General features: G+C 46.0%; 6 protein-coding genes across 6 annotated transcripts; all 6 read right to left on the reverse strand.

The window, feature by feature from the left end:
* Window positions 1-1052: 1052 nt before the first annotated feature.
* TEOVI_000529100 (methylthioadenosine phosphorylase, putative) lies at window positions 1053-1982 on the reverse strand (the record flags this gene model as incomplete). Its single annotated transcript, XM_067220176.1, has 1 exon — window positions 1053-1982. The coding sequence occupies one exon, from the start codon at window positions 1980-1982 to the stop codon at window positions 1053-1055; it is 930 nt and encodes a 309-aa protein (XP_067076277.1).
* A 972-nt stretch (window positions 1983-2954) lies between these two features.
* On the reverse strand, window positions 2955-5852 carry TEOVI_000529200 (uncharacterized protein; the record flags this gene model as incomplete). Its single annotated transcript, XM_067220177.1, has 1 exon — window positions 2955-5852. One exon carries the CDS (start codon window positions 5850-5852, stop codon window positions 2955-2957), a length of 2898 nt encoding a protein of 965 aa, XP_067076278.1.
* Window positions 5853-7650: 1798 nt separating this feature from the next.
* TEOVI_000529300 (Got1/Sft2-like family, putative) lies at window positions 7651-8151 on the reverse strand (the record flags this gene model as incomplete). Its single annotated transcript, XM_067220178.1, has 1 exon — window positions 7651-8151. The coding sequence occupies one exon, from the start codon at window positions 8149-8151 to the stop codon at window positions 7651-7653; it is 501 nt and encodes a 166-aa protein (XP_067076279.1).
* A 783-nt stretch (window positions 8152-8934) lies between these two features.
* Window positions 8935-10266, reverse strand: TEOVI_000529400 (MYND finger, putative; the record flags this gene model as incomplete). Its single annotated transcript, XM_067220179.1, has 1 exon — window positions 8935-10266. The coding sequence occupies one exon, from the start codon at window positions 10264-10266 to the stop codon at window positions 8935-8937; it is 1332 nt and encodes a 443-aa protein (XP_067076280.1).
* Window positions 10267-10901: 635 nt separating this feature from the next.
* On the reverse strand, window positions 10902-12008 carry TEOVI_000529500 (mitochondrial glycoprotein-like protein; the record flags this gene model as incomplete). Its single annotated transcript, XM_067220180.1, has 1 exon — window positions 10902-12008. One exon carries the CDS (start codon window positions 12006-12008, stop codon window positions 10902-10904), a length of 1107 nt encoding a protein of 368 aa, XP_067076281.1.
* Window positions 12009-13307: 1299 nt separating this feature from the next.
* On the reverse strand, window positions 13308-13766 carry TEOVI_000529600 (uncharacterized protein; the record flags this gene model as incomplete). Its single annotated transcript, XM_067220181.1, has 1 exon — window positions 13308-13766. The coding sequence occupies one exon, from the start codon at window positions 13764-13766 to the stop codon at window positions 13308-13310; it is 459 nt and encodes a 152-aa protein (XP_067076282.1).
* Window positions 13767-13896: the final 130 nt, after the last annotated feature.

The raw sequence follows: 13896 nt of genomic DNA on the forward strand, positions 1-13896 counted from the left end.
GTGTGTTTTGTGTGCGTCTACAGCCCTCTTTCTTACCCTTAAGTAAACCTCGACCACGACTGCACAAGCACCAGCTACTGCAACTACTACTGCTTTACCCTCAAAGTGTTGTACTTCCCTTGATTTAACTTCCGCCTCGCCTGGGGCTTTTTCGGTCCCCTTCACTTACTTTTCCGGGTTTCCTCCCTTCCAGTCTCTTCTCTTTTCTTCCCTCTTTTTTTTTAATTATTATTATTATTTTTTCTTGTGTTACTGTATATGTTATGTGTGGATTGCTACAATTACAGCACTAACCACCGGTGTGTGTTTATGGAAAATTAAGGGGGAAGAGAAAGTGTAGGAAACAATGGCCGATTCAAAATTCATTTTGCACAAGAACATTGGGGGAGAAAAGCAGCAAGTAGGAATAACAACTGCACTACTGAATACGGCACATTATCCTAAATTTTGAGGGAATTACTCCCACAAAAGGAAAACAAAACAAAACAAGTAAACAACATCAGCACAGTGGCAAATTTGAATTACCTTTCGTTAGAGCCGTCTTGCCCCATTTTTTATAAACCACCCTACTCAAGTTTGCTTTTTTTTTTTTTAATGACTAACACGGATATGTTCAACCCCCTCCAGGCGCGCGCCAATATTTACGACAGGTACTGCCATAATCATTGCCACCGATTTCATTACTCCTCTTTTGGCATCATCGTTGCTTCAGTTCATGGTGCCGTAAGAGTGTGCCGTGAAATGAAGAATACATAACCTATTCCAGTCCACACGCCTAAGCAATTCATTTAATATCTTTTTATTTTTTATTTTTTGGCTTGCTGAGCACATATTTACACACGCCTTCCCTTTTCCTCTTCCTAACTACTCGACAATGCCGCACCGGTAGGGTTTACCTTCAGGCTCCTTACCTTAACTTAACTTGTTTTATCTTATATATATATATATCATTGTATTCCCCTTCAGTCATTATTTTCCTTTTGTGGCATCCTTCACTCTCAAAACTCCCCTCCCCCCGTTCCAATTCAAGATGTCAGTTTTTCTTTTCCCTTTTACGGAGCGAATATGGGATATTTTGCCATGAGTGGCGCGATGCGTTGGCGCACTTCCTTTGTAATGGCCTCTGGTTTTGTTGGTACTGCGTATTCGAGGCAGTGGTGTGCGGGGTCGTCAAACTGGTTGGCTGACACGGCCGCAATGAGTTCCACGACGATCAGCTGAACCTTTTCGACATTCGCCGCCATGACTTTGCGAACGCTTTCTGCATCGACGTGCGGGGCGTCGCTCCATGCATCCATATCCGTTACGGCGGCCACGACGAGGTACGCCATTTCTGCTTCCCTCGCCAGTTTTGACTCCGTGGAGGTGGTCATTCCAATAAGGTGACCGTTGAGACTTTTGTTGATGAGTGATTCTGCGCGTGTACTGAACTGAGGGCCGGACATCGTGACGAGTGTGGCGCCGTTGTGTAGTTTCCATGGCTTGCCACCGCTCACTGCTGTGGTTAACTTCCCCATTGCCTTTGTCAGCGTATCATGTGCAAGCTTCCGGAAGTTGGCAGAAAGCGGATAGGCGTAGTCCACGTGGGCCACGATGCCTTCGCCAAAGAAGGTGGTCCTTCGGCCAGTGGTGCGATCGATGAGCTGATCGACAAGAACCATATCGCCTGGTTGGTACTCTGCATCCAACGATCCCACTGCATTGACGCCAATGAGGTATTTTACGCCCAGCAACTTCAGGGCGTAGATGTTGGCTCGATAGTTCACTTCATCGGGCGTGAATTCGTGGCTGTAGCCATGGCGAGGAATAAAGGCGCACAGCACGCCAGAGACGGTAGCGACCGATATGCTTCCACTTGGCATGCCGTACGGTGTAGGAATGGTGTACTTCTTGACATTTTGCATCGCGTTGAGGTTGTACGTGCCTGACCCTCCAATAACACCAATGAGCACTGGGGCATCGTGGGGACTCGTGTACATCATGTTAGAGCAGCTTTCAGTCGTGGTTATTTACTTTGTTTCTTGTTGTTTTTATTATTTGTACGTTACTTTTATTTCTTAATGTTCCAGTGAAGGGAGAAGCGGGCCATTAGCACTCAAATAACATATAAGTAGTGACCTTTATGTGCGGCACCCAGCACCGCCTCGAGGCTGTGCCTCCACGCACACTTTGTTGATGTTGTTAATACTTCACTATTTTTATTCTCTTAATATATTAACTGCCTTTTCCCTTTTGATTCGCGTTTATATCTGCACTCGCATGTGTCTTAACTCTTTGTTTATTCCTGCGCTTCGTTACCACATCTTATTTTCGCTACTCTTGCTCTTCCTTGCCGTCGCGGGGAAGCGATGGCTTTGTGTTTCGGCCCTTCTGCTTTCTTCTTTTCACACACACAAAAAGAAAAAGGGCGAAACGTTCCAGTAAAGTGAGTCTTGCGGAGCGATCGGCAACTTCTCTCGCATGTCTGATCAAAGTCAACCAATGTTTGCTTTTTATTTCAATCCCGCGGCACTCTGCAGCAAAATCTCGCTTCTCATCTGAAAGACTCTTTAACTTCAGTTTCCGGACAATTTCACGCGGGCCGTCAGTCACTGCCAAAGGAGCAAAATCAAAATAAAACAAAAGAAAAGAGGCGGCGCCACACTAAGAACACGTATATCGTTCTTAACCGTCAGTAGCTACGGAAAAAAAGAGAATGAAAGCAACATGGACGGCGCTAACTGTCAGGTTGGGAACTGCTGATAGCACATCTTCCAGTGCTCGTGGCATTCTAGTGTCCTACATGCGTTAAAGGCCTCCTTACTTCTTTGACTTCTTTCTTTCCTTCCACGGAAGCATATAACTCTTCACACCGGGTGCTTTCATGCCGCGCAGTCATTCACGCAGCCATCCATTGTCGGCCGTTTTCATTGCTCCTTTTCCCCCTCCTCCGCATTCACAGCAGAGTATTCAGCTCACCTCATGAACTGCTTTTTGTAGTCTACAAATGCGGAAAGATTTTCCACCACCTCGGACAGGTTTCCCTCCTCATCAAAATCCGGGAGGACAACCTTGTAATTCCGCATCATGTCTCGTTGCTGCTGCGACCGCCGCTTACTGTAAGCCTGGAATTGTTGGATGAATAACACCAACGCCTGCTGAATCCGTAGAGGAAGGTACACCGTTTCATGGTGCTGTTCGTCAAGAAACAAATCCATTATTTGGTTGGCTGCTTCGCATCGGACGCGCCACTCACCATCTGCTTTCGTGAAGTTCATCAACCAACGCCGCCGTTCCTCACGGGGACCAGGCGGTGGAGGGCAGTTGATTTCCACCGGTGCCGCGCGACCCGCTTGCGGATTTAACTTCTCCGCCTGCAGAGCGCCAAGTGCAAAGCGGGCCGCTGCTTCTGTTGCCTCCGTTGTGTGGAGAGAGGCGCATACGCTACAAGCAACTCCCACACATGCCTGCCGCTGTTGAGTGCTGGCAGCGGGTTCCCACGCCAGCCGCGTCACGATGTCCACATCCGCTGGCCTGGCACTAAGATGATTCACTACCTGAAGCGGACCGCCAGCCTCCGCAGTTTGCTTGCGCTGCAGCGTCCAGAGCATCTGCACCAGCGACTCCAACTGAAGAAGAAGAAGGTACACCCCTTTTGCCTTCCCTGATGAGGAGTAAGATGATGGTGAATGTGCAGGTGTTATCACCCCCGCTTCTGATGTATCCTCCTGCACTTCTCTGGAAAGGAGTTGTGCTCGCCTCTCCAGTGCATTGATGATGGCTCTCCAGATGCTCGAGGGCGCGTCTCCAAGATCTTTCCACCCGACCATCAGCAGCAACGTGTTCGCCAGGCCCCACACGCCTACTTCGTTGGATAGCACCAATCGCTGCAGTTTGGTGATGAGGCTCCCACTCCCTGATGTTCCCGCAGCTGCTCGTAACGCCTGTTCAACAACTACATCCTCTTCGTGTTGCTGCTGCACGGCGGCGAAAGTAGTAGTGGCACAATTTCCACCAATACCAGCACTACAACTAGCGTTATTAACGTCGCCCGCACCAGTTTCATCCGATGTGGTAGTCGGCATCCGTAGTGCGTCACGCATGAGTTTGCCCACCACAAACATGGCGTTGTTGCTGTAAAGCAACTTTGCTGCCTCATTCTGCCGGAAGGCGACCTCGTCATCCACGTTGGGTTCGTTCAAGCTGCAAATCACGTCTACCACTACATGTAACACGTGCACAGCTGCCTGTACACAACGCAGACGGTGCTGTGCTCGCGCAAGGTAATACGTACGAACTCCCTCTGAAAGCGTACACGTTTGCATAAGCAGTGGGACCGTACGACTCCACTCGTCGTGTGGTGGGTGAGCGTTCAACACGGTGACAACAAGCGGAAGCACGCGAGCAGCATTTACAGATGTGGGCGATGTGTTCATAAGAGTTCCTTGTACGTGAAGAGAGACTTCACACAACTGATACAACACATTGTGCCTAGTCACACTCAGTATCAACGCGTCCTCTGTTCCACAACTCTCGATCTCTTCCATAACATTCGCATTGGCACCTGTGCCTCTTGCGCTCGCTAATGCGGTTTTGAGGGAGCAAACTTCAGCTTCTAGCCACGCCTTCGCTTGCTCTGCGTCGAGCGCAGCTGTGAGAAATGACTGGTGGGGTGCCATGGCTTCTGCAGACAAGAGTAGCGTAGACAGTGCTTCATTCTCTCCACTCAACACGTGCAGCACTTCACTACCAGCTACGGCAACTGCCGCAAATATCTCTGCTTCACGGCGCCTGTAGTGCTGAATCCACACGAGAGCTTCTTCCTCATTGCTCCCGAAAGAATGACTCAAAGGCGGTTCAACACTTTGTTGCTGCGGCTGTAGCGCTTCCCATGCCGCGCCAGTGGCTGCCTCAATCACGCACAGCAATGACTTTGCTGCATGAGCTGTCGAAAAGGCATTGGCTATCTGTTCATTCCCCTCCACGCACACCGCAATAAGCTGAAGAATCTCCTCCAGTGCTCGAAGAAGGCTGAAAGGAGGCATGTTATCCAAGTCCGCACTCGCTATGATGCTCTTGCAGCTGTTCGCGTCGGCGGCATTGTTATCATTGCCGTCATCATATTCGGCAATGGTGTCTGTACCCGCTCCTCCTAGACGACGGTTCACAATTGCCGAGTACGACGTGATTCCGCGCCGCCGCGACTCCGTTGCGCTTTCCCACGTATCAATCAGCAGCTTCACAAGCCCTTCACAAAAGTTGACCCGTTCATCCTTTGTTTCGAGTGGTGTCGTGAGGTTTGGTTCTCCTCTACCGTTGTTGTTGCTGTTACTTCCCTTTTCATTTCCAGCGCCCTGTTTCTGCGATAGAGCACATGTGGAGATGGTTGCTCCTGCTAACGTGTCCACCACGACATCGTCGCTGCCGCTCACAATCATGTTTCGCAACGCTCCTGCAGCTGCTGATTTGATGTGCAGCAGTCCCCGCCTGGTTATGACTTGACGAGCATCAGCGTTCAGTTCTGCTTCTCCCTCCTCTTCAGCTTGTCCTTCTCCTTCTTGTCGACTGGAGAGCTGCACATGCGGGTTAGCCGGCTCTGCGGCGAGGAGAAGTTCGGCAAGTCGCTGCGGTACACCATGGGAGAGAAGAGTGGCATGTGCCTGCGGCTGCAGAGCGAAGGAAATTATATTCATGCAACCCTCCTCCATTTCTTCCCATCGTGCTGCGTAGAGCTTCGCCACGCATGACGGGGCGGCAGAAATTCCTGCCCCTTCACTGGCTTTATCGGTGTAGTTACTGGCATTGTGCTTGTTTCTTGCATTCGGCGCGGTATGACGTTTAGGTCTGAAACCCCTTTTTGAGTGTGCGCCCATTGGTTTCCTTCGTTGTTATCGTCGTCGCTTTTCCCGCAACGTCCTCTGTGTTGAGCGGCTGTACCATGCCGTGCAAGAATGATCAAATGTGAGAACCATGCGTCACGATGGCATGGCGGAGGGAAGAAAAAGCGGGATAATTAATTTATTCAAGTATGTGAGAAGGGGGGGGGGAGGGAGGGTATCATGCGCATTTATGTTGTTCAGATGCATGTGCATATTTATGCAAGGTAGGCAATGCTGAGAATAGCGTAAAGCGTTTAGTGAATGAAACAATTGAACCTCATATCATGCATTGGATGTAGAAACAAGAGAACAATTTATCTCTTTCGTGTTAAAAACGAAAAACAAAACAACAACAACAACAAAATAACTCCACTCTTTCACCCCCTCTTCCACCATGGCAAATTCATATCTCATCATTCCCTCTTCAGTCCCGGAGATATTCACCATTCAATCACTTTCATAATTGCCTTCTTTTTTTTTTTCTACTGGAGGACGACGGGGGCTGAAGTAAAAGGTGAAGCGCCACCAACAATGAAGAAGAAACGACACGTACAGGAAAACAAACAAATATATTTTTACGTGAGTGTATTTGTTTCTTTTTTTTTTTTTTGCATATTTATATGTGAAATTAACGTTCAGTGGGGTGAGGTCAGTGAGCCAGGACTCTACTGCAATTTGCAGTCCAAACAAACAAAATAAATAAACTGAGAGAAGGGGAGATAAGGGGTTAGGGTTAGGGTTGGGGAAACAAAATGAGCGAGTGGAGAACCTAACATGCGGCCGCACACCCGCGAAGTAAAAAGATAAATAAATATCGGAAGCGAGACGTATTCAAACCAAAGCAGTTATACGGCAGCCAAAAGAAACAACAACAACAACAACAATAGACAGTGTCCATGAAGAGAGTACACAATAATAATAGAGGAAAATACGTAAGGAAATGAAAAGAAATCACGTGCAAAGGACCGGGTGCATAACAAATGATTCTTTTTTTTCCTTGTGTGTTTATGTGCTACTGCTTTAACGCGAGTGTGTTCATGTAAATATTGTCATGAACAGGCGAGGAGGAACGGGTGAATCAAGAGAGTTTTAGTGGGTTAAATATTTTGTCCAACGGCAGCCCCTCAAGGTATCCACGTAACTTCGCTCCGTTATTTTTATTTTTCTATTCCACGCTCTCAGCCTCTTCCTCTTCTTCTTCTTACTTCCTTCCGTCTTTTATATTCCCTCTCTTTTCCTTCTTTCCCACTATTTTTATCGTTCGCGCGTCATGAAAAAGTTTCCATGCGGTAATGCCAAACTTCAAATAAGTTGTGCGTGTGTGTGTGTGTGTGTGGGAAACCCTTGACAAAATGTAATAATGGAAGGAGAGTCGGATGCATAACTGTTGAAATATGTAACGCGATATTCATCAGCTTGGAAACCAATATCGACAACACCAAAAATAATAATAGCAGCGATATAATAATGAAGCTTTAGAGACGTAAGGATAAAAGTAGAAAAAAAATCAAATAATGATGATAAAAATGGACCGAACCCCTCCCGTGGTGAATCACCAACCGTTGTCTAATCCCTTCATCAACCATTTTTGTGAACAATAATAACAATAACAACGACAAAAGAACGATAATATAAATAAGTAAATAAATAAATAAATAAATATATATTTATTACTCTTTTTTCTTTTTTCCATCTACTTCTTTCCCCTTCCACAGCCCGTACACGAACATTCAATTGCCGACCACCTTTCCGTGTCGATTGAGTTTTTTTTTTCTTTCTTCCTTTCCTTCTTTTACACCACACCTCTCAAGCAACCTTTTACAGCTGTTCTTGCAAAAGGAATATATGACATCATGTACCACGCCATTGCGCCGAATTGCACCAGACACAACAACAGAACCAATAATGCACTACTGAGTAGTAATGCTGCGAGAAGTGTGAGCCCCATGGCAATAACAAACACAGTTGTGGCCACCCAACGGCCTTCACTAAACATACGCTGAACTTGTGTTTTGGGACCTGCAAGGAATAATGTACCACCGATGGACGCCACGTTTCCAAGCGTATAAACCACAGCAAATGTGGCCACATCTGAGCGAAGGATGGCACCAAAACTCAGAAGGGAAAGGAGAGATCCAATACCCATGCAGACGCCGCAGCCAATTAACCGCTGTTTCCATGAAAGTGATGGACATATCGGCTGCGTTTCATCCTCTTCAATAATACTTCCATTACTTCCAACCGCAGCTGCTGTGGGAACCGCGTTCTTAACTACATCTACAAAAGCGCTCATAACTTCCTTTGATTTTTTCTTTTCCCTTATCTTCCCTATGCTTCAACCTCCTTCCTATTCTTACTACTTTATAATACCTTCCCTTGTGTTGTCCAAGTAGAGCACGCTTTAATATCTTTCGTTTGGAGTGGGCACAAATGGACCTCTTCGTTGAATGCGATATTTTGAAAAACAAAAAGGAAAAAAAAACAAGGGCAGATAGATAGACAGCGGTGGAAAAATAACGTAAATGATCAACTTCCCCCGTTCACATATATATATATATATATATATATATATAATATATGCAGCAGAAGCGCAGGACCAAGTAAGCACAGGAAACGAGGAAGTCTGAAAAAAGCAAAAAGAAAAAACAACAACAACAAAAGAAGAATTGAAAGGGGCTTTGATGCGACAGTTTCGGGGAAATCAGTTTCTCTCTCTTTCTCTTTCTATATTTTTATTTTTATTAAAAAAATCGTCTTCTATTTTCCATTTTTCAAACATGTGTTGCGCGGCCACTTATATAATAAAATTACTCAGTTTATTTTAATGTGTCTTGACCCTAATATCGTCTTCCTATTCCTTCTTCTTCTCTTTCTTGCTTGAATCCCCGTTTGTTTAATCGAAACATTCCATTATTTACCCCAGCTAATATTTGTGTTCAATGCCAAGCTTGCGAGACCTTGAATTCACCACACTGCCGACTTTTTCTTCCCCACACTCCATTCGACCGTCACGCAATCATGTAAAGAAATGATTCAAAAAGAAAATAAATTACCAAATGTTGCTTTTTTTTTTTTTTTAAGATCCGCGGACGGTGTACTTCATGAAATAATCATAAAAGCTCACCCCACTAAATGACGCGTCACGATGATCATACAAGTAGCGCCGAGTTTCATAGAACAGTGAGGGTTCCAAAGGGACCTCCAACACCGCCACTAATTCCTCTTGCTGTTGCAGACTCATCCTTTTTCCCCTTTTGCCACCCACAACATTTTTGTTAGCAGCTATATATTCAGCAAGTATTGTTTCTGCGCGTTGTTTATAATTCTTGCATGGCACTCGGTGGGCAGCGGACCAATGCTCACGCTGACACTCTTCACTGCAATAATACACCGCCTTGCAACTGCTGCAACGCAACAAACCTTCCCCGCCGCATTTAACGCCGTGCTTCTGACAGTTGGCGCACAGCAAATGACTACTGCGGGAGACGAGTGGGATGAGATGAAGTAACGTTGTGGAAGCGTCAACAAACATCAAGTCGCATGCACGTTCCAACTGCTCTGCGGACCACCTCACCACTGTGGTTTGCGAAAGAGTTGCCGTTCCTTCATCAGGTGCTTCTTCAGCTGTGACAATATCCGGTAGAGCCGCGAGGATATCCTTAAGTGCAACACGAGTGTCATCATCACACTCCACGCCACTACTCAAATTAGTCTGACCGTTGTCATCATTTAAACCACAGCCATCACTATCCACACTACGCCTCAAACGCTGCCGCAGGGCACGGCGAAGCTCCAGTGAAGATGTTGTTGTCTTCGGCGCGGAATTAACGTCACCTTCGTTTCCAATGAGTTCCCGCACCGCTATGACAAACCACGGGAGCCGCGCCAAATACTCAAGGTTGGCACGGGCGTAATGGTTAATCTTTTGCACCACCTCTTCCTTCGGTGAGAATATCCCGTAGCTTCTGGCACCGCTAATGGCATTTATACTGCTGGTAGAGTTTCTGTCGTTAGCTCCTGCAGAACGCAGCGGCTGCACACTCTCCATACGGCACAACTCGCCCAACAGTGCTGCCGTCTCCCAGCGACATTCCTGCGCCACAGCATTGCTGCGCTGAGCGAGAAAGAAAGCGATTCCCTTCAGCAAAGCTTCGCGGCGCCGTGTATTTTCTTCACTGTAACCCATAACTCCAGTTGCATCGGTGTTGCGTAGCGGTTCATGTTCAAATAAGAAGAGTTTCACACTCGGGTGAAAGGCCACAGTATACAATGCAACGAGATGATAGGCACGATCCTCCATTGCGACATACGGTGCAGTAAGGCGATCAAATATTTGGTCAAGTGTCACCGGATCGGGGCGCGGCGGTAGAGGAAGTGATGACGTGTTGCTGCCATTGTTCGAGGGCATCCTGAAACGCAATGCTAACAAAACGAAAATGAAATACCCCGGTATTTATATGTATTATTTATGTATATAAACACTTACGGGAAAAAAAAAATTTACCAAGTCTGGCCGGCGCTGTCCTTTGTTAGCAAAAAAAATAATAATAATAATAATTTACACATAACAATTAAGTAGTAGGGAAATGAAGAAGAGACGACGGAATATGAGAGAAAGAGGAAGGAAAAAATAAAAGGCTGCTGTACAAAAATATAATAATAATAATAAATAGTCTCATCTCAGTGTTTAGCCAAATATTGATTTTCTTTTTTTTTTCTTCCCCCCTTTGCGCGTTCGGGAAGTAGGGGGCTTCAAGCAGCTCATGAAGGAAATACGGGCGATACGATCAGGAATGAAGTTAATGCGTATGTTTACTGCAAGTATGTGCGCATATATCTGTGAACTACCACCAAATGTCCTTGTAGTTCGACCCATGCCTTTTCCTTTTCGTCTCGTCTCGTCATTCTCTTTTTTTTTCTTCTTCTTGTGTGCCTTCACAATACACAATTTACACAGCCTCCTCCCTCCGCTGTTGTCAACCCACCCAAAAAGTGGGCACAATCTCCCCAATTGTTACCACTAATCAACCAACCAATCCGTCCTCACGCAGCCACGAAGTCCCGTAATCGCTTTAGCCACATTTCATACTCCTGCTGTTCCACCCAAACGGAGTACTGCCCAACAAATTCCCCAAACTGATCATCCACGCAGCGCTCTGCCAACCACGCCTGTAACCCATCAAGCACCTCCTCCTCCGCCTCGTCCAAATTAGGACCCGGGTAACCGTTGAATATATTATTGTAACGCACCTCTTCAACCTTCCCTCGTCCTCCAGTTGTGTTGTCATGTTGCCCAGCAGCAGTTGCCGCCGCCGCCTCTGGTGAAGTGTTACCACTCCTTTTACTACACGAGGACCCGGTCTTGAAGGTGCCATGAAAAACGACATTGTCAACCAGCAGCTCTCCGTCCACAAAATCCGCCCGCACCTCAATGCTTTGGTCGTAGAGGCCAAGTTCCTCCTCCTCCTTTCCTTCAGTTCTGCCCTTCACATCACCGGCAGCCGCGCTATCTCCCATGCGGAAAGTTCCATCACGCCTCACTGCTTCACCTTTAGATGGGGCACGCTGCACAAAAAATGAAAAAGGAAAATGTTCTCCTCGCACGTCGCACTCCGGATCCAATGAGGGGTCCCGTTTCGTGAGCTGCACGCGAATCGTGTGGCGCTCAGGTGTTGCCCGAGTTTCTGCTGACGCGGTTGCGGGAAGCCACCAGCGGCGGCCATAAAAAACACTCGTTCCCGGCGCATGGTACATTTCCCAACCAGTCGGCGGGGGCGGAGGGCACTCTTCCTTGTCAAGTCGCAGCGCCTCGTCTTCAATTTCCTTTTCAATGCATTTCAGTAAAGCATTTTCAGGAAAGTCGGAAGGAGGCAACGCCCGTCGCCGAACAGTTGGTGCGGATGATGAGAAAAGGGAAGGGGAGTCCGTTACTCCGTTACCCGAATTTGTGCCTTCAACACTCGCACCGACTTTTGTGGGCTCACTTTTGTATGTTTCACCACCGTCACCACATGTTGGCCCCGCCGTACTCGTGAAGCGTCGAGTGTAAAATTGTGTTCTTACGGGAAGCAGCGACCCCGGAACTACACGACGTGCCGGATGAAGTGCTGAGAAATACGCATGGCGCAGTATTATGAGAGAACTGTGCATCGACTTTATTATTAATAGTTAGTTCAAGTTTCAGTTTGTTCTGTTTTCTTTTTCCCCCTTTATTTATTTATTTTTTTTTTTCCTTGGGCCCCACCTTTAATGAGGTCGTATGTTCTTGAATGCGACCACTTGGTAAAACTTTATCTTTATCTTTCTCTTTCGCACTCACGGTTTCACCAGCGCCCACTTGTACACTTTTGGACGGCACGCATACGCAAAATACGGTGGTCATTGTCCAAAACAAAGCACAATAAAGAAATAATAATAATAACAACAGCAATATGAGGAGAAAAGGACGGATACCATAAATAAATATAACACAGAAATTACTCAGGCATTGCAATGGGGTAAAGAGAAAAACAAAAAACAAAACGAATGTCCGGGTTGTTTGGTTGAGGAAGCCTTCAAATAACATCGTACACACTTCCCCTTTCTTCCTCTTTTTTTTTTTAATTTACTCCTCTAACATTCCGTTCCATTTCCCCCCTTTCCTAATTTCTATCCATCCCTCCGTGTGTCGATACGTAAAGTCAATATAATCATAATTATAATAATGATAATAATAATAATAACAAAAGCATACCGGTAAAAAAAAAACAAATACGATAAATCCCCCCCTCCCCCACATTCCACATCATTCGTCTTCCCCATTGTTTTTATTCCTTTTCAATCATCTCACGCAGTTGTTGCGTTATTGCACGCAACCGTCTCGCGGAAGGAGCGGAAAAAAGGTAGAGGGACACGTACACGTAAGATCACAAAGAAAGGGTTAAAAAGAAAAAAAAACAAAAAAAAAACAAACAAACAAACTAAAAGTAGGTAAATAAATAGATAAATAAATGAGCAGAAAATAGGACGTCAAGCGCCGGTATCAACAAATAAATATCAGTGGGAGGGTAAAAACTAACCAACTAAACAACCAAACTGACAAGATAACGTCCGCTACACACACCCACACACACAAAAAAAAAAAAGGAATAAAGGGGTATGCGTGTACGTGTGGTGGGAAGGCAAAAAAAAAAAAAAAGAGAACAACAAACTAGCTTACATAAAATTACATAAATGTATTTAAGGGAACAAGTTAATGATAATGGAAGGGAAAGAATAGAAGGGGCATGTGTACATAACGAAATGCATACCCGTTTCACACCATATTTTTCCCCCTGTTCCCCCCATTTCTTTTTTCCTTTTTTCTTTTCCCTTCTTCCCTTCTTCCTTCCTTTCTCTTTTTTTTTTTAAAAAAAAAAACCTAATTTCCTATCGCTGTCTTCATTCCATCTTTCCACATATCAGTCTATATTACTCCATAGCGAACACCGCGCCACGATTCTTCCACTCCCAGCCATTTCTATGCATACGTAACGCATATGTCCATAAAGCGATAGACATCCCTGAACCTCCCCAAATGGCAATTCGTGCCCAAAAACGCCAGTGAAGAACACCAAAGAAATCCTTTAGAGCGAAATGTCCCATGGCAAACCAACAACCGGCCCCTTGACGTTCCACATGGCGGCATGGCGACTGTTGAGCAAAAGGAGCCCACGGGTCTTGAAGTTTTGGATCATTCCAACCTTTCCAACCAGCAGGCCGCGCACGAAAGTTTGGCTCCTTATGACCATGCAACCGAAGTGTACTGAAGCGGGTATACGGAGCCGCACGTGTAACGGCAGCAACAGTTGCAGCAGCATGTGATGATGATGATGATGCAACTGTTGCGGATCCCTCTTGTGTGCCTCGAAGAAGCGTACGTGCGAGCATAATAATAATAGTAATAATAATGATACTTTCAAATATAAAGTTATATGCACTTGTTTGCCTACTCTCAGTTTCTTTTCCCTTATTTTTTTTTTGTGAAGTTCCTGCTGCTGGTGTTGTTCTCTGTCTCTCT

This window comes from Trypanosoma equiperdum (genome assembly GCF_001457755.1).
Source record: "Trypanosoma equiperdum strain OVI genome assembly, contig: ctg_1073, whole genome shotgun sequence".
NCBI classification, from domain to species: domain Eukaryota; phylum Euglenozoa; class Kinetoplastea; order Trypanosomatida; family Trypanosomatidae; genus Trypanosoma; species Trypanosoma equiperdum.